Below are 20,383 nucleotides of genomic sequence, written 5' to 3'. Positions count from 1 at the left end.
GGTGGTGGAGTCAACATCATTGGAGGTGTTTAGGAGGAGACTTGATAGGGTGCTTGGTGCCATGGTTTAGTTGATTAGATGGTGCTGGATGATGGCGTGGATGAGATGTTCTTGAAGGTCTTTTCCAACCTGGTCTATTCTATTCTTCTATTCTATTCTATTCTATTCTATTCTATTCTATTCTATTCTATTCTATTCTATTCTATTCTATTCTATTCTATTCTATTCCATTCCATTCCATTCCATTCCATTCCATTCCATTCCATTCCATTCTATGCCCTGGAGAGGTTTAAAAGCTCTGCAGGTGTGGAGCTGAGGGACATGGCTTAGTGGTGACCTGGCAGTGCTGGGTTCAGAGTTGGACTTGACAATCCTAAAGGTCTCTTCCATGGTTCCATGATTCTGAAGCCTGCCCAGACCCTGGACTAAACTTAGCAGCTCTCTGGTGCCAGTAGCGAATTTCTGCTCTGCAGTACTGACAAAGTTAGCTGCATCACACGGCTCAACCCCATCTGATCCTCCCACTCTGACTGACAGAAATACCTGGAGACTCCTGGCGTGCCTGTCGGTGGAGATGGTACAGTTTCATCTCATTATCAGTGCTCACAGCACAGATAAAACCATCCTGGAAATTAACTTCTGGCTGCACGGAGGAGCATCTCATTACCACTCAGCATCTCAGAGGTGCCTCACTCGGGTTTGTTCCCTTCCACACTGGCTGAGAGAACCAACTACGAGGGTGGGGAAAAGTGGTGCCTTGAAAAGCTTTGAGGTTGGGTCCTGTGTGTCCTCTAAGAGAAAAGGGAGCCACAACTAGATTGCCTTCCGTGGTGAGCAGGGCGGCACAGTAACATGTTCCTTCCTTCCGCCCCTTCACCCCCCAAAGCTGAGAGATCACAAGACACCATTATCAGCCACGCTGGGCTCCATGCCAGGAGAATTAATGAAGTGGTGTAATAGCTCACATGGAGGCCTAGTGATTGGCACCCCACTTAAAATGGATCTGCAAGGCAGGAGATGGGAGCTCTGCTGCTGTGTTCTGTTTATTACAGGCACATCTCTTCCGGTCCATTGATTTCTTTATTAGCACTTTTAGGGCCGCAGTGTGGGGGCTGGCTCTGCATGGAGCATGGAGGCTTGAATTCCAGCACAGCCTGTGGAAAGAAGTCTCCCAAAAGACTCTAGACTGCTGCTAACAAGAACAGGAACCCTACTGTGTCCAGTTCTGGGCTCCTCAGTTTAGGAAAGATGATGAGATGCCGGAAGGTGCCCAGAGAAGGGCAACAAAGCTGGGGAGGGGTCTGGAGCACAGCCCTGGGAGGAGAGGCTGAGGGAGATGGGGTTGCTTAGCCTGGAGAAGAGGAGGCTCAGGGCAGACCTTCTTGCTCTCTACAACTACCTGAAGGAAGTTGTAGCCAGGTGGGGTTTTGGTCTCTTCTCCCAGGCAACCAGCACCAGAACAAGAGGACACAGTCTCAAGCTGCACCAGGGGAGGTTCAGGCTGGATGTTAGGAAGAAGTTCTTCCCAGAAAGAGATATTGGCCATTGGAATGTGCTGCCCAGGGAGTCACCATCACTGGAGGTGTTTAGGAAGAGCCTGGATGGGGAGCTTGGTGCCATAGTTTAGTTGATTAGATTGTGTTGGATGATAGGTTGGACTCAATGATCTCAAAGGTCTTTTCCAACCTGGTCTATTCTATTCTATTCTATTCTATTCTATTCTATTCTATTCTATTCTATTCTATTCTATTCTATTCTATTCTACTCTATTCTACTCTATTCTATTCTATTCTAAGAGGTTCCTGAGGAGTTTGAAAAATCCTACAGGTCAGTGTGAGGCTGGGTTGGGTTTTATACTTCCTCTTGGCTTTGCCACAGAAGGAAAGGAGCAAAGTTTTTCTGAAGAGCATATTTGTGGTAAGTGCAGGGAAGCCTTCAGTTCCTAATCTGGAGGGGAGGTTTGGAAGCAGCTGCAAGCAGCAGATGTGCAGGGTCATAGCTCCTTGCTTTTCATCTGTGCTGTTAAGAGGTGAAATCTGGACATGGCAGTCAGGAAGGACTGGGTGGCTCTCAGTGCACTCATTACCAGAAAGCAACCATTCCACGAACTTCAAATAATTTTGCTATCCATTATTCATGATAGAGTTGATGAAGAGTTCAAGAGAGACAGCAAACTACTTGAGGGAGTCCAATAAAGGGCCACAAAGATGCTGAGGGTCCTGGAGCATCTCTGTGAGGAGGAGACCTGGGGCTGTTTAACCAGGAGAAGAGCAGCCCCAGAGGGGATCTGCTCAACGCTCAGCAAGAGCTGAAGGCTTGGGGTCAAGAGGGTGGAGCCAGACTCTTTTCAATGATGCCCAGTGATGGGAAAAGGTGCAGTGGGCACAAACAGGAACCCAGGAGGCTCCACCTGAACAAGAGGCAAAAATGCTTTGCTGTGAGGAGCCCTGGAACAGGCTGCCCAGGGAGGTTGTGGAGTCTCCTTCTCTATAAAGATTCTAAACCCACCTGGCCATTGTGATCCTGGGCAAGCTGCGGTGGGTGATCCTGCTTTAGCAGGGGTGTTGGACTGGATGATCTCCAGAGGTCCCTTCCAACTCCCACTGTGCTGGAATTCAGCAGAGCTGTACATCTCAGGACTGAGAGGCAGTGGCTGGGCTGGACAGGGAACCACACTGGCTCCATGCCTACCCTGAACGGCCTTGGCTCAGCGCACAGACTGAAACAACGTGGACTGCTGAGGATGAGGCTGGGCTTGAGTCATCAGATTCCCCCTGCCACTGGCCAGGAAGAGCAGGAGGAGGTAGAAATATGCTGGTGCTGTTTGCAGCTCCAGATGCTGAGCTCAGTGTTACAGCAAATTCTGACACAGCTAAAAGCTGGTGTGGTGGTGCCAGGCTGCAGCAACCCGATGCAGCTGCTGCCCGTGCCACAGCTCACTGCGGCAGGCCCCTGCACCAAGCCACAGCTGGGGGGATGGATGTGACACACACGGTCCAGGGGTGCTCCTAGAAGTGATGGTGACATGAGGGCATTGCCCCCAGAGGGCAAGTCCTGTCCTCAGCCAGGTGCCTGGGCTTTGCTTGGCTGTTGGGCTGGCTCCCCTGGCAATTCCTGGAAAGCTCCTGCTGGCAACTGAACCGCCATGGAAATGTTTTCAGATTGCCCTGGGAATATTCCTCCTTGAAGCCTCCTTTGTGCCTGCATTGAGGCCCTGCTTGGAATTGCAAAGGACCCTGCTGCCTCCCTGCCAATCCTGCCTGTGAGCTGAAATGAAGCAGCGTGGAGCATGACCAGAAGAGCTGCAAGCAGGCAGCCTAGCAGGACATGCAAATCCCATCTAAGAACCCCTAGATTCAGGGGTTTTCACACTTCAGTATTTTTAAAGCCTCTTTGGGACATGGTTTAGTGGTCATGGTGGTGCTGGACTGACAGCTGGACTTGATGATCTTAGAGGTCTATTCCAATCTTCATGGTTTTCTGCTTCTATGATTCTTAAAGCAGCCAACACCACTGCTTCCAGCTCCCCACAATTATACAGGCAGTAAAGCAAACAAACACCAGCATGTGCAGGTGAATCTAAACCTGAAAGTCTTGGGGTTTAAACCCATCTGTGACACCTACAGAGGCCTGCTTTCCACTGTAAAGCAGTTAAAACCAAAAGAAGGAAATTCAGACAAGACAGAAGGAATTCTTTACTCTAAAGGTGGTGAGACACTGGCCCAGGGTGCCCAGAGAGATGGTAGATGCCCCATCCCTGGATTCATTCCAGGTCAGGATGTCTGGGGCTCTGAGCAACCAAAGGTAGGAGAGCTCTGCAGAGTGACCTTGCCAGGCTGGACAGAGGGGCAGAGTCCAAGGGCATGAGATTTAACATATCCAAGTGCTGGGTTCTACACATTGGCCACAACAACCCCAGGCAGTGCTACAGGCTGGGGGCAGAGTGGCTGGAGAGCAGCCAGGAAGAAAGGGACCTGGGGATACTGGCTAATAGTAGGATGAACATGAGCAAGCACCCAGGTGGCCAAGAAGGCCAGTGGCATCCTGGCCTGCATCAGGAACAGTGTGGCCAGCAGGAGCAGGGAAGTCATTGTGCCCTGTGCTCAGCACTGGTTAGGCCACACCTGGAGTCCTGTGTCCAGCTCTGGGCCCCTCAGTTTAGGAAGGATGTTGAGATGCTGGAAGGTGTCCAGAGAAGGGCAACAAAGCTGGGGAGGGGTCTGGAGCACAGCCCTGTGAGGAGAGGCTGAGGGAGCTGGGGTTGTACAGCCTGGAGAAGAGGAGGCTCAGGGGAGACCTTCTTGCTCTCTACAACTCCCTGAAGGGAGGGTGGTGGAGTCACCATCCCTGGAGGTATTTAGGAAGAGACTGGATGGGGCACTTGGTGCCATGGTTTAGTTGATTAGATGGTGTTGGGTGATAGGCTGGCCTCGATGATCTCGAAAGTCTCTTCCAACCTGGTGTGCTGTATTGTATTGTATTGTATTCTACTCTATTCTATTCTATTCTAGTTGCAGATCTCCCTGCTCAGTACAGGGGGGTCAGACTAGGTGAGCTGTAAAGGTCCCTTCCAACCCAAACCAGTCTGTGACTCTGGTTCTGTGACTCAAACCCTGCTTCTTTTGCACACGACATGCATCACATCGACTCATTATCCTGTTGGGAAACAGCAATGCCCAGGGTGAGACTGTAGGTTTTTATTGAGCTCCTTGCTGTAGACAGCTTCCATGCCTGGAACCTGCCACTGGTTTTTGCTGTATGTCCTGAGACACTTACCCACAACTGGTTTCTAACAAGCTGTCCCCGACCTGCAGCGATGCCATCCCGAAGTCTGCTATCCGGATGTTGTTCTTTTCATCCAGCAGTAAGTTTTCTGGTTTTAAATCCCTGTGGCTGTAAAGAGAGGATCAAAATGTGACTTAAATGACCCACATCAGCTTAACCCAGTCCAAACCAGGTTCTCTATCCAGCACAGAAGAATCCAACCTATTATATTTGACTTGATTCCATTTGTTTCCTGTCTCAGGCATTTGTCCAGGACTAAATCCTTGCAATACTCTAGACCCTATCCCAGATGCCCACTCCTTTTGAATCCAAGGGTTAAGCCTGCAGCATCCTGACAGGAAATGCTGGCCCCCTTCTGGAGGTCTCTTCCAATTCAGACCATTCTATTCTCTGATTCTATGGACATCTTAGGAACAAGTTCATTACTGTGAGGGTAGTGGAACACTGGAACAGGTTGCCCAGGGAGGTCATGCGGGCTCCATCCCTGGAGATATTCAAGGTGAGGCTTGAGAGGGCTCTGGGCAACCTGATCTAGTTGAGGAGGTCCCTGCTGACTGCAGAGCAGGTTGGACTGGATGACCTTCAGAGGTCCCTTCCAAACCAAACCATTCTATGATTCTGTGATTCTGTGATTCTAGGATTCTACAGCCAGGTGGCCAAGAAGGCCAATGGCATCCTGGCCTGCATCAAAAATATTGTGGCCAGCAGGAGCAGGGAGGTCATTCTGCCCCTGTACTCAGCACTGGTTAGGCCACACCTTGAGTTCTGGGCCCCTCAATTTAAGAAGAACATTGAGACACTTGAATGTGTCCAGAGAAGGGCAACGAGGCTGGGGAGGGGTCTGGAGCACAGCCCTGTGAGGAGAGGCTGAGGGAGCTGGGGTTGCTTAGCCTGGAGAAGAGGAGGCTCAGGGGAGACCTCACTGCTGTCTACAACTACCTGAAGGGGGATTGTAGCCAGGAGGGAGTTGGTCTCTTCTCTCAAGCAACCAGCACCAGAACAAGGGGGCACAGTCTCAAGCTGTGACAGGGGAAGTTTAGGCTGGAGGTGAGGAGAAAGTTCTTCACCAAGAGAGTCATTAGTCATTGGAATGTGCTGCCCAGGGAAGTGGTGGAGTCACTGTCCCTGGAGGTGTTCAAGAGGGGATAGGATGTTGCACTTGGTGCCATGGTCTAGTCATGTGGCCTCTGGTGATAGGTTGGACTTGATGATCTTTGAGGTCTCTTCCAACCTTATTGATTCTAGGAGTCTATGATTTTGTGATCTTCAACTTCTAGTCATACCTACACAGTCTGAAGGAAAGACTGAGGGAAATAGGTAGGAGGAGAACTTCAGCTTGGACTCAGGGCTGACATACTCCATCATATGCCAGCTCCTTAAGGTAGGAGGGAACACCATCAATGTATTCTGTCAGCGACAGGAAACAAAATAAGTGGTATCTAGAGCAAAACCCATCCTTGGTGTAAAAGCTGCTGCAAAAATCCCCTATTAGGAGTTGTTTACACAGGCATATGGCTTGGAAATTATTGTGGATAATTAGCTTTGGTGGAGAAATCCCTTCAAGCCAGCACTGCTTGTAAATGAGGGTGCCAGCAGTGGGAAGAGAGACAGAGGGTTCCCTCCTCTCCATCACAGCTCTATTCTCTTATTATTTGGCAACCTGGGAAGAGCAGGAGGGCTTGAGCACCTCTGCTGTGAGGCCAGGCTGAGAGAGTTGAGGTTGTTCAGCTTGTTGAAAAGAGAGTTCCAGAAAGACCTTCTTGTGGCCTTTCAGTCCTTAAAGGGGACAAGAAGATAGCTGGGGACAGAATTTTGAGCAGGACCAGTTGTGACAGCAGAAGGGGTGATGGTTTGAACTAAAAGATGGAGATTCAAACTGGAGAGAAGGAAGAAATGTTTGACACTGAGGGTAGTGAGACCCTGGCCCAAGTTGTGCAGAGAGGTGGTAGATGTCCCATCCCTGGAACCACTCTAGGTCAAGTCATCTGGGGCTCTGAGCAACCTGCTCTAGTTGCAGATGTCCCTGCTGACTTCAGGGGGGTTGGACTAGATGAGCTTTAAAGGTCCTTTCCAACCCAAATCAGACTGAGTTTCATGATTCTATGATTCTCAGGATGGCAACTCCTGCTTCAATCAAAGGTATCATGTATTAGACATCTTTATCAATCTGTTTCCCACAACCAACCCCACTCTGCACCCACACCTGCTCCTCACTGCTCAAAAGCTTTTCAGATCATACACTCATAGACTTGTCAGGGCTGGAAGGGACCTCAAGGCTCATCCAATTCCAATCCCCATGCCGTGGGCAGGGACACCTCACACTAGATCAGACTGCTCACATCCAGCCTGGCCTTAAAAACCTCCAGGGATGAGGCTTCCACAACGATTGTACAACTATTGCACAACTATTACCTATTATATCCAAAGACAAAAATCTTCCACAAAATTGGTGATGACTTTGCTTCCCCCCCCCCTCCCCCCTTATTTGCAACTCCTGAAAAATCCCAGACATGAGAGAAGCACTTTAGGCAGCCTGAGGAAGCAGCTCTTGTCTTGTTTTTGCTTATGAGTAGGCAAAGGGAGTCTTTGATGTCTTGCTAACAAACAGCCCAAATAGGAGCGCTCGCACCTTGCAGGCAGAAGGGCCAGCTTGGGTGGGCAGCCAGAACACAAACCTGTGGGAAACAGCCAGCTGGCCACATGTGTGAGTCTCAGGCAAACAACAGGCACCTGCAGCCACAAAACCAGTTACTCTGACCAGAAACTGAGGCAGAATCCTGCCCAGCAGAAGGAGCAGCATTAGGACAGTCTAGCCTGGTGACACTTGTAATAGCAGGTAGCTTTATCTTCATAAAATCATAGAATTGTCAGGGCTGGAAGGGACCACAAGGATCAGCCAGTTCCAACCCCCCTGCCATGGCCAGGGACACCTCACACTACAGCAGGTTGCTCACAGCCACATCCAGCCTGGCTGCAAACACCTCCAGGGATGAGGCTTCCACCACCTCCCTGGGCAACCTGTGCCAGGCTCTCACCACCCTCATGGGGAAGAACTTCTTCCTAACATCCAATCTGGATCTATTCATTTCTGGATTTTTCCACACCCCCAGTCCTATCACTCCCTGACACCCTAAAAAGTCCCTCCCCAGCTTTCTTGGAGCCCCCTTCAAATACTGGAAGGCTACAATAAGGTCTCCCCTGAGCCTCCTCTTCTCCAGACTGAAGAGCCCCAATTCCCTCAGTCTGCCTCCATAGGAGAGGAGCTCCAGCCCAGCTCTGCTTATCCTCATGGCCCTTCTCTGGACACCTTCCAGCACCTCTAGATCCTTCCTGTAATAGAGACTCCAGAACTGGACACAGTGCTCCAGGAGGGGTCTCAGCAGTTTCATGCCATCTCCTCTTCACTATTGATTCACAGACTGCACTGAGTTAGAAGGGATCCTCAAAGGTTATCTTGTCCAACACCCCTGCAGGCAGCAGGGACACAGGATCACAGGATCAAGATGCCCAAACCCACATCAAGTCTAATCTGAATGTCCTCAGGGATGGGGCCTCAACCACATCCCTGGGCAGCCTGTTCCAGTATTTTACCACATCCTCCTGATGTCCAACCTAAACCTACTCTGCTCCAGTTTCAGACCATTGCTCCTCACCCTATCACTAGAAGCCCTTCTAAACAGTCCCTCCTGTTACTCTGCAAGAATCCCCTGCCCTGGTCTTCACAGCAGCCTGAAGTGCACTTGCAGACTGATGCTGTGTCACACACAGATCTTCTGTTTGCCATGATGAACCCCAGCAGCCTGTTGGGGTTTGCCCACTGTCAGTAACCACAGCAGGGAAGAACAGGTCTCCGGTATCCATGAGCATCCATCTGGAGCCAATGCAATGGCCCCAATAGCCTGGTACCTGTCACTTCAGAGCCTCAGCTCCTACCTGAACCACCATCAGCTTCCTCTCCCTGGGTTTTCCATCAAGACACTCTTCTCCAGAGCAGAAGCAGGTGTCATATGGTGGCTGTTTCTCAATTTGCCCTTTCTGATGGGCAATCACCTCACTTAGGAATGTTTAAGGCTTAAGACATCCCTCTAGTACTCCTGATGCAGCCATGTGTAATTCTACCTCTCTACCCCTGTAAAAGGCACTCTCTACCCTCTCTGAGCAACATGAGAGGCCTGAGGAGAAGTCTGGGATGATGAGTTGGAGACAACCTGTAAATAATGCAGGTGAACTGAATGCAGAAGCAGAGCACACTGTAATAGGACACCTGATCAGGGGGGTCACAGATATTCCCAAAGGAGACTTCCAGCTCACATCCAAAGCAGGCACTGGTCACTTACCCACGGTTTCCTTCTCCTCTTCCTTCTTGAAGAGCATCAAATTTGGTCTCCAATCTTATACAAACCTGATGTACCCTGCCTGTTAAAGTGGGGATTCATGGGACTGGGATGTGTGAAAGGAAATCTGGAGTGGCAACAGAGCTTGAAGCATGACCAAAAGAAACCTAAGGACATCATTATCACCTCTTCACTGTAGCCCCCTGAGCAGAGAGGAGAGTGTGGGCTCTGCTGAGAATTGTTCCTTTACTGCTGACTGGACCCTAAACCAGAAGAACTGTCCCAGGGCAGTTTTGCATCTCCCTGACCCTTTTCCATCCCTTTCAGTACAGTCCTAGTGCCTGGCATGGATGGTCAACAGGACTGAGTGGTTTCTTGCAGTGTGGTAGTGCTCCCCTCAGAGATCAGGGTGCCAGTGGATCAGTCAGTGTTGGTACATTCAACCACAACAGAATTTTATACCCTGATGAAAGTCTTCTTCTAGCTGGAACATTGCTAACCATTTTTTGGACCACTTTGAATCTATTGAATCTACCAAGGCAGCACCCTGGGGATAGAAGTGAGGGCAGAAGCCTGCACCAGAAGGGCAGAACCAGCATCAGTGCCTCTGGGAATGAGATATCCTCACTGCATTTGCATTTCCCATCTTTGCATTGCCAGCTTTTCAGGTGCCAGAAGGAAAGGAGAGGAACATAAGGGAACAGGGAAGGTTTGTTATCACTCACCTAAGAGCCCAGCAGCCTCATGCACTTGAATTTGGAAAGAATTCTCTTGTGCCCAAATGAAACCAAACCAAAGTCCCACTGTATGTGGTAATTACTTGGCATTAATGGAACATTGCAGAGCAAATGCATTTCATTTGGTCTCATTCCAGCTGATCTCTCTGGCTCTCCATGTCTTCTATGACTGCATCAACTCCTCTCTCTGCAGTGAGCAGAGGACTCCTTACCCTTTCCTTGCTCTAAAGGCTCTAAAGCCGTAGGGGCTTCAGCACAGGGCTGGAAAATCAGAAGAGAGGAAAGCAGCTTCTTTGTGGACAAACACAGCAAGCCCTCCTGTGAGCCCTGCCTGTGCTGAGGAAGAATATGGAAGAGGCATGCAGCACTGCAGAGGAAGTTAGCACACCCCTGATCCAGGGTGGCCACAGACCCCCACAGCTCCTCAACCAACAGAGCAAGGATGTAACACCAGGAGCCTGCAAGTGGCAGGTGTCTGAGGGTGAAGGGGAGTCATTAAACAGGCCATGCCAGGGCAGCACATGCTGCCAGCATCCCTCTTTCACGGGTCACAACAAAGGCTTTGCAGCTCCCTTGCAGCACGAAATGGGCACAGGGCTGTCCGATGGCAAAGGGCACTGCTCTCTGAGGTGGTGCAGAGGCAATGAAAGGACATCTACGGGTTAACATGTGCCAGCTTCGATCTCTTTCCCTTCACTCCCAGGGAAGCCGTTCAGGCAGCTCCTCTAGCTCCCTCCACTGCCTTGCTAGTCCATCCTCCGGCTCCGGGAACATCCCCGGATCTGTACTGCAGGCAATTGCAGCACACAGAGTCGGGGGGTGGGGGGTGTGGAAACAGGGAGAAGTAAAACACTCAGGGCTGGCAGGAGATTTTTGGTGTGGGGACAGGCTCCAGATCTTAGATTCAATCGAGCTGTGTCACACCTGGCACGAGATGATGAACTAAGCCATTATTTTCAAGTGATTTCTGAGCTGCAACGTTCCTATCAGTTTCTATGACAACTCGGCGTAGGTCACAGATTTCTAACCCAAGAAACCTCCTAATTGGAGTAGTTGCAGGTCATTTGTACTAATCAAATTGTTGGCTACTTTGCAAATGCTTGTCTTCCTGACCCCAAGCTCCCAGAGGGGCCAGACCACAGAATAATTGTTCTGCAGCCTGCCTCTCAAGAGTGCCTGATGTGAGGCAAACAATTTATCAGTAATAACTAATAGGATGGGAAGCAATAGTTTTAATTTTCCTGAGCAGAAAAAGCCTTTCACCTGATTTTTTTTTCCTCTTGCTTCTGCAAATCAGACCCAAATGTGGAACTCACATCTACCTGCTTCAGAAGTAGCTTTGCTTAGAGCTATGGCTGCTGTGCTCAAGTTTGGTAAGTTAACACAGAATTCTGCAGAACAAGTAAATATAGCTGGGGGAGGGGAGGGGAAGACAACATCTAGAAGCATTCCAGGAGAGCCAGAGAAGGATTTGTATGCATAAAGCCTTGCTTGCTTTTTAACAATTGCTTCTATTGATCTATTAAAATACATTTGCTTCTCCCTACCCACCCAGCCCCAGAGCAGAGATTTGTCTGGTTGAAAGCCAGAACAGACTGTCAGGTCTGATCACTGCTGCTGTACTTGCCAGAGAAGGTTACCTGGCTGTGCTTGCAATCAGACCATGACATTTTTGAGCTTCCAGGGGCTTACATAAAGAAGCAAACTTTCATGAGATTTAACACATGAGATTTAACACATCCAAGTGCCGGGTTCTGCACATTGGCCACAGCAACCCCATGCAGAGCTACAGGCTGGGGTCAGAGTGGCTGGAGAGCAGTCAGGCTGAGAGGGACCTGGGGGTGCTGGTCGACGGTAGACTGAACATGAGCCTGCAGTGTGCCCAGGCAGCTAAGAGGGCCAATGGCATCCTGGCCTGCATCAGGAACAGTGTGGCCAGCAGGAGCAGGGAGGTCATTCTGCCCCTGTACACTGCACTGGTTAGGCCGCACCTCGAGTACTGTGTCCAGTTCTGGGCCCCTCAGTTTAGGAAGGATGTTGACTTGCTGGAACGAGTCCAGAGAAGAGCAACAAAGTTGGTGAGGGGTTTGGAACATAAGCCCTACGAGGAGAGGCTGAGGGAGCTGGGGTTGCTTAGCCTGGAGAAGAGGAGACTCAGGGGTGACCTTATTACTCTCTACAACTACCTGAAGGGAGGTTGTAGACAGACGGATGTTGGTCTCTTCTCCCAGGCAAGCAGTACCAGAACAAGAGGACACAGTCTCAGGCTGCGCCAGGGGAGATACAGGCTGGATGTTAGAAAAAAGTTCTATACAGAAAGAGTGATTGCACATTGGAATGGGCTGCCTGGGGAGGTGGTGGAGTCACCATCACTGGAGGTTTTTAGGAGAAGACTTGACGGGGTACTTGGTGCTGTGGGTTAGTTGCTTGGGCGGAGTTGGATTGGTTGATGGGTTGGACGCGATGATCTTGAAGGTCTCTTCCAACCTGGTTTATTCTATGTATTCTATGTATTCTATGTATTCTAAAACTACGTCTTTGCTGACTTCAGCTGAGCTGCTCCCTTTGCCTTTGGCATTGTGCTGGCTGTGCTGGATGGATTTTTCTCTGCTTCCCTGTACAAGGAAAACCTGAAAAGCCCTCACTGGTTTAGAGTAAGTCTCAATCACAGATCTGAAACTCCTGGGTTCAAGCAGTGATGGGTGTCTCTCAGCTCTCAACAGGGGGAAGCCCAAAGAGGGCACATTTAGACTGGAGATTAGGGAGCACTTCTTTACGGTGAGGGTGGGGAGACACTGGAAGAGGTTGCCCAGGGAGGTAATGGATGCCCTCTCCCTGGAGGTGTTCAAGGCCAGCTTGGATGAAGCCTTGAGCAACCTGGGCTGGTGGGAGGTGTCCCTGCCCATGGCACGGGGCTTGGAACTAGATCACCTTTAAGGAACCTTCGAACCCAAACCCTTCTATGAATCTCCACAAAAGGGACCTGCCTCACTTCTGATGGGCTGAAACAAAAAGGCAAAACCTGAAGAGTGAAGGACCAGAAATACAAACAACCCACAGAAACCAGCCTTATTAAATTCACAATTTCTAGGCTGGTTTCACATTTGGAGGCCTTGAGTCAGGATTTCAAAGCACCCAGCTGCTGCAGTTGGAGGTGTCTGACAGAGCATCCCTGCAGAACAGCACAGCACTCTCCTTAGAAATGAAGCAAGGCAGAGCAGGAGTCACGAGGAGAGTGGCTCTACCTGACAGAACATGCCAGCTGGCTTCCTTCAGCTTTCTGTTTCTTGCAGACACCCCAAATTTCTCCCTGTTACCATGCTGCCTTCACTGGCAGTGCTCTGCAGCTCCTGCCTGCAGGGATGTGCCACAGATTTCAGCTCTACGCTGTGAAATCCTGAAGCCATACTTTATGAGGAGGTTTTTCTGCCCCCTGCACTGATGGGAAGAACACAAGGCAAAGTCAAACAAAGCTCTTATTCACTGCCTCAGCCCTCTAAGTCACACCCCCCCCCCCCTCCATGCCTAGGCATGCACACACAGACACACTTCAGCCAGAGCCTTGCTCCTACCCCAGCAAGCACAGCCCGGGGCGATGAGAGCAGAGAGGGCCTTCATAATTGTCATTTATCAATATTCATAAAGAACCTGCCTTAACCCCTCTTGTGGGAAGAAATAAAAAAGGCCCCCCCCCCAACCCCATAACACACCAAACAACCCAGGAAATGAAACCCAACCACAACACAAATAAAACGAACTAATCATCTGGCTGCTCATTACCGCAGGGGATCTCCTCTCAATGTCACCGCTGCCCCACGCAGTAATTGGCATTATCTGTTATCTCTGAAGCCCTAATAAGGTTTGCCAGGGGGCATTTTCAGTAATCATCTCTTCTTTTTTTTTTTTTTTCATTATTATTTGTCAGCTTGGGAGACACAGACACCAAATACGAGCTGGACCAAAGCAGAACACCCAAGGCACACCAAACGCGCCTGTCGCCAATCGCGGCCCTCGCCGGTGATGTCACACGCAGCCAATGAGCTCCCCCTGCCCGCTCCCACCCTCCCTTGGTGCCGCAGCACTCCCTGGCTCCGGAGAAAAGAGGCTCTGCCCCCATGGAAGCCAGGCTCCATGCCCTGCCCCGGTAGCTGCTCCCGCCTTGCGTCCGCCAGAAAGCAGTCGGCACTGAATGAGGGAGCGGAGGGCTCTTCAGCTTGGAGAAGAGGAGCCTGAGGGGTGACCTCATTCATGTTGATCAAGGTGTGCAGGGTGAGTGCTGAGAGGCTGGAGCCAGGCTCTGCTGGGTGATGCCCAACGCCAGCACAAGGGGCAGTGGATGGAAATTGAGGGGTAGGAAGTTCCACGTAAACATGAGTTACATTTTTTTCCCCTGTGAGGGTGACAGAGCCCTGAAGCAGGCTGCCCAGGGGGGTTGTGGAGTCTCCCTCTCTGGAGGTATTCAAAACCTGCCTGGATGTGTTCCTGGGTGACCTCCTCTAGGTGCTCCTGCTCTGGCAGAGGGGCTGGACTGGATGACCTTTCAAGGTCCCTTCCAACCCCTAACATTCTGTGTTTGTTTCTGTGTGATTCTGTGAGTCAGCAGAGAGCTCTGCCACGGGATGGAAGCAGGGAATGTAGAAGGGAATACTGACTTGGGGCACCCGGCTGAGATGGCTTAAAGGTGCTGAATTTAGGAGAGCAGACCCCAGCATTAGGTGAATGGCAGCTTAGTGAAGCCCAAAGGCAACTTGCTAGGCTAGGATGGTCTCACACTGCTGGCCAAGGCACCCCAGGGCCCTCTGCCATTTCTTGCTGCACTGCTGAGCACTGCAGCATGGTGCAGAGCCCTTGGAGACAGCAGGGAGGAATTGCTGGGAGCAGAAGCAAAGCTGCTGCATCATGAAGCTAATGCTCAGCTTGCCAGCCCAGAGAAAGCAGGAAGGGAACACATCAGCAGCCTGCAGGATCCCATGTCATACCTCAGCACTGTGCTCTCTGCTCCCCTGCCTGCTGGCATGTCCCTAGCTGGGCACAGTGCTATAAACAGAGAAGCCCTTACAAAATCCCATAGTGGGTTACCTATCAGCTCTCCCCATGGGCAGGCTGCACCACAAACCCCAGTAAGTGACTGCACCTGAGTGAGGTACAGCAGATATTCTCTTTCCATCAGATAAAATCAGAGCAGAAATCTCATCCCTTCTGAAAACAACACACAAGCAGAGTCAAGCTCCAAGCCTCCTTCCCAATCTGAGCTCCTTGTTGGAAACACCTCTCAGGCACAGGTAACTTCCCCACACAGCAGCAGCAGCAGCAGCAGCAGCAGCAGCAGCAGCCTTTTTACTGACAGGAGGACTGGGGAATCCTTTCTGATTCTTTGATCCAGGAAACCTGGAACATCAATACATTTGGAGCAGTGAGAGCTGGATGTGGCTACACACTGCTGTGGAAGGAAGCCACGGACACTTCACAGTGTTTTGGGAGGTAGAGGAAGAAGATGGGACAGTGATATGGGGTTGGGGACAGCAGGCTATCAATCTCTTTTGCCAGGAGGTTAGAGGCACCCACATTTAGTCATTAAGCAAAGCAGAAGGTGTCATTTTTCAACGTGGTCATAACTGGATAACCTGGCTGATGAGATGATTTGTCATTTCACTGCCCCACGACAGGACAAGGTCAGGCTTCATTGCTTAGGAAAGCACATTAACTTCTCCATGCACACACACACACTCATATTCATGCATGCTCTGACTGCCAAGAAGGGTTTGGTGAGAGCTGCCCAGAATACAACACAGAGCCTAACATAAGACTGATCACACAAGGCTCAGAGTGACCTGCAGGGAGGGAGAAGCTGGGATTTGCTAACTTACTCAGCACTAGATGCCAGTTGAGTGGGAGCTGGCAAGGAGACAAGGGATTTACTTCTGAACAAGACTACTGCCCACAATCCAATCTGTTTAACAGAGGAAAATGGATTCCTCAAGAGAGACACACACTCTGCCTTGGAAATACCACCTGCCATTGAGGCTGCAGAGGTGCTTGGCTGTGGGACAGCCTCCCCAAGAGCCACACTCACGGTGCACAGTCAGCCATACCAAGAGGTATCCACCACAAGCCCAAAGGACTTGCAGCAGCAGGAGCAGGAAAGTCATTCTGCCCCTGTACTCAGCACTGGTTAGGCCACACCTTGAGTCTTGTGTCCAGTTCTGGGCTCCTCAATTCAAGAAGGACATCGAGGCTCTTGAATGTGTCCAGAGAAGGGCAACAAGGCTGGGGAGAGGTCTGGAGCACAACCCTGTGAGGGGAGGCTGAGGGAGCTGGGGTTGCTTAGCCTGGAGAAGAGGAGGCTCAGGGGAGACCTTCTTGCTGTCTATAGCTTCCTGAAAGGAGGTTGTACACAGGAGGGGGTTGGTCTCTTCTCTCAGGCAAGCAGCACCAGAACAAGAGGACACAGTCTCAATCTGTGCCAGGGGAAGTTTAGGCTTGAGGTGAGGAGAAAGTTCTTCACAGAAAGAGAGACTGGCCATTGGAATGTGCTGCCCAGGGAGGTGGTGGAGTCACTGACCCTGGAGGTGTTCAAAAAAGGATTGGATGTGGCACTTGGAGCCATGGTTTAGTTGTCAGGAGGTGTTAGGCATTAGGTAATAGGTTGGACTTGATGATCTGTGAGGTCTTTTCCAACCTGGTTGATTCTATGATTCTGTGACACGGATGGATGTGTATATATGCAGGCTTCCATAGGAACCTCTGTCCCAATGGAGATTCACACTTCTTCTGTCCCAATGGAGATTCACACTTCTCTGGAACATTCATATTTCCCTGGAATGTTCATTTGGAAGAATAAATCATTGCTCTTCAGTTGGACTTAAACATTTTTGAGTCTTTGTGGATTGAATCTCTAAGTGTCAAGCCCAGTAGGGAACGGAACCACGTACGTATGCAATCCCCGTGGTGCATAACCTACCAAGGATTATGCTGATCATAAGAAGGTCATGATCACTCAACCCAGTTGATTAGCAGGGAGGAAAAACTGTGGAATTTGCAGAATAAAACCTGTCAGAGGTTTCTGCCAGCAGAGAAAACTTAGATCCTCTAGTTAGGGTATGCAGCCTGCTCTGGGCATGTCTCTGACTATTGTAACCGTGCCTGTGCCAGGTAGGCATTGCCCTGAGGACCTTCTCACCAGATCCACCACCTCTGAACTGCCTCTTCTGCTAACAGGGGTGCTGTTCTTAACATACCCTCAGAAAAGCTCTTATTTCCCTTTCTGCCTTTCACATGAATGCTTCCTGTTGAAATGAGTCAAAGATGCAGAAGGAGAGGGTTAGAAGAGCAAGTGAAACATGTAGGAGTCCATTTTTGCTATGGATGTCTGGTTTGTGAGTTCTCAGCACAAAAGTGGGGGTACAGAAAATCCCTGCTGGGTTATGGAGAAGCGATTATGCAAATCCAACTGCTGCAGTATCCATCAGTGGCCCTTGGCCTCTTGGAGGTGGGGGGGATCTACAGCTGGCTGTAGCTATGGAGAAGCAGCCATGCAGACATAATGCAAATGGTCACCCTCAGCTGATCTAACTGCAAGGAGCTGCCTTACTGAGAAATAAGGAGGCAGGGATGGGGCAGAAGCTACACAGCCACTCTTTGCTCAGACTGATCATAGCAACTTGATTTTGGGTCTAATTCAAATTACTTCAGCTTGCTGAAGATGAAGGAGAAACCAGTCCAATTTCCAACACCACTTGAAAGCACAGGTTAAACCACACTTGATGCTTAAATCACATACTGGAGTCAGTGAGTATCAATAGCAGTCAGATCAAGGAAATTCTTCCCTACTGGAAAGGAAATTAAAGACAACAGTGACTCAAACGCCCCAAAGGGACTCAGTGAAGGTTGCCAAAAGCCAGCAGGTTGCCAAAACCTGAAGGAAACCACAAAATGACTTTGCTGTGTTTGTAATTGTCCCAAGTTTCTTCAGGGATTCATTTGGACATAGGATATGTAATTCTCAATTATGAGTGAGTGAGTGCCCCAGGAACAATGGAAAGTCAGCTGCTTTTCCTTGCTGCTTTTGCTTTGCCTGGTTAAAGCATTCCCTGGGAATGAATGCTCCTCCAGTGGAGGAATGCTGGACAATCACCTCCATGAAAAGCCTGTCTGTGGCTGGTGGGCTGACTCACAGGTGACCAAGAGTGAAAACTACCTCATTGCTTTCATAGAATGGTCTGGGTTGGAAGACACCTCCAAAGGTCACCCAGTCCAACCCCCTCAGCAGTCAGCAGGGACATCCTCAGATAGATTATTATTAGGTAATAATATAGAGTATTAGGTAATAGGTTGGACTTGATGATCTCTCTGATGAGGTCTTTTCCAATCTGGTTGATTCCATGATTCTAGATCAGGTTGCCCAGAGCCCTGTTGAGCCTCACCTTGAATATCTCACCTTGAATATTTTGGGCCCCTCAATTTAAGAAGGATGTTGAGAAACTTGAATGTGTCCAGAGAAGGGCAACGAGGCTGGGGAGGGGTCTGGAGCACAGCCCTATGAGGAGAGGCTGAGGGAGCTGGGGTTGCTTAGCCTGGAGAAGAGGAGGCTCAGGACAAACCTTCTTGCTCTCTACAACTCTCTGAAGGGAGGTGGTAGCCAGGTGGGGGTTGGTCTCTTCTCCCAGGCAAGCAGCACCAGAACAAGAGGACATAGTGTCAAGCTGCAGCAGGGGAGGTTTGGGCTGGATGTTAGGAAGAAGTTCTTCCCATCAAGAGAGATTGGCCATTGGAATGTGCTGCCCAGGGAGGTGGTGGAGTCACCATCCCTGGAGGTGTTTAGGAAGAGCCTGGATGAGGCACTTGGTGCCATGGTTTAGTTGATCAGATGGTGTTGGGTGATAGGTTGGACTGGATGATCTCTGAGGTCTTTTCCAACCTTACTCATTCTATGATTCTATGATCTCCAGGGCCGGAGTCCCAACCACCTCCCTGAGCAACCTGTTGCAGCATTCCACTAAGCTTGTGGGGAAGAGCACAATGCTTCAGAGCTTTACAGTGGGGATTACTTGACAGTAAGTGAAAGTATCAAGAAACAAGCCCCCTTTCTCCCACCTTTCCCCCTCACAGGTAACCCCCACTGGGAATGGCTGTTACTCACCATATTGAATGACTATGGCAGAAGTCTAAAGCAGAGATGATTTGTCGGAAGAACTTCCTGGCTTCTTTTGGTGTCAATCTTCCCTTTTTTACCAGATAGTCGAAGAGCTCCCCACCTGACACGTGTTCTAGCACCAAATACCTAGGAAACAGCAAAGCCAGCAGTTGGTAAGCACTTAGCACACCAAGCCCCTCGCCCAGCCACACACAAACAACTCTATTTACATGCAACCAAGGAGAGCACTTCTGGGAAGAACAGTGGAAAAGAATCAGATTTGTAAACTCAGGAATGATTAATATTTGTAACAGGAGTTCTGCAACCTCCAGGCATCCCACAGCTGGATTCACTGCTCAATGTCATGGTAAGAGAGAATCCAGAAGCCAAAAATCACTCAAAGGACCAGGAGGGGGGAAGAAGGCAATAATCAGGTTTTAGCTTCCACAGCAGCTCTTAAAGCTATGGTAGACTATGAGTGCGTGCTAGGAAGACTCAGGTCCCTCAACCAAGCTGAGAGTTCCTGTGGCAAAGCTGCCCTCCCACACTGTTCTACCATGGAGACCTGAGAACCAGGAAGATGCCAACAAACCAGAGGGAAGGAAAAATAGAAATAATTAGGTGAATGGTTTAAATGATGAAAAAAGACAAAAGGGACTACAAGTGAGCAGCCTACCAAAGGGCTTCAGCTTTTCTTAGAATCACAGAACTACAGATTAGTAGGAGTTGGAAGGGACCTCTGGAGATCATCCAGTCCAACCCCCATGCTAGAGCAGGGGCACCCACAGCACCTTGCCCTGGAGCACAGTGGCCAGGGCGGGTTGGAAGCTCTCCACACCAGGAGACCTCTCTGGGCAGCCTGCTCCAGGCCTCCAGCACCCTCACACCAAACAACTTTCTCCTCCTGTTCAGGTGGGTTCCAGTTTGTACTCACTGCCCCTTATCCTGTCCCTGAGCACCACTGAGCAGAGTCTGGCCCCAGCCTCTTGCCCCCCACAGGTCCTTTATCTCTTGCTGAGCATTGCTCAAATCCCCTCTGGGGCTGCTCTTCTGCAGGCTCTCAGCCCCAGGGCTCTCAGCTTTCCCCCCTCGCAGAGCTGCTCCAGGTCCCTCAGGATCTTTGTAGGCTCTCTCCAGCAGTTCCCTTCCCTGTCTTTCCTTTGCTGCTGAAGAGCAGTGATTTGCTGGAGGAGCTGCCTTGCATTGCAACTCACGTGTGACAAATGTGACACCAAGTGACAGCACAGTGGGGACCTGTGGGGAGCAAGAAGTCCCAGGCCTCCCACAGGACTGCTGGCAGTCAGAGAGAGACGGGAGAAAATCTCCTGGAAGGAAAAGATTTGCTGTGGATGGCCCACCTGGTTGTAAGTAGGGTAATGAAAGGCAGCCCAGGC

The 20,383-nt window shown here is 50.2% G+C and overlaps 1 protein-coding gene across 10 annotated transcripts in view; it reads right to left on the bottom strand.

Annotated features, from left to right (window-relative positions):
- The window catches only part of BRSK2 (BR serine/threonine kinase 2), a 432,580-nt gene that overhangs the window by 99,287 nt on the left and 312,910 nt on the right, over window positions 1-20,383 (bottom strand). For all 10 annotated transcript variants that reach the window (XM_054171633.1, XM_054171641.1, XM_054171642.1 and 7 more), the window contains exons 4-5: window positions 18,996-19,136; window positions 4,777-4,893 (exon numbers count right to left, since the gene is read on the bottom strand). In XM_054171633.1, the coding sequence (XP_054027608.1) occupies window positions 4,777-4,893; window positions 18,996-19,136 (258 nt within the window). The remainder of the gene's footprint in view (window positions 1-4,776; window positions 4,894-18,995; window positions 19,137-20,383) is intronic.

This window comes from Dryobates pubescens, chromosome 22 (genome assembly GCF_014839835.1).
Source record: "Dryobates pubescens isolate bDryPub1 chromosome 22, bDryPub1.pri, whole genome shotgun sequence".
NCBI lineage: Eukaryota > Metazoa > Chordata > Aves > Piciformes > Picidae > Dryobates > Dryobates pubescens.
Note: the sequence above shows the minus strand (reverse complement) of the source record. Positions and strands in the feature narration are given on the sequence as shown.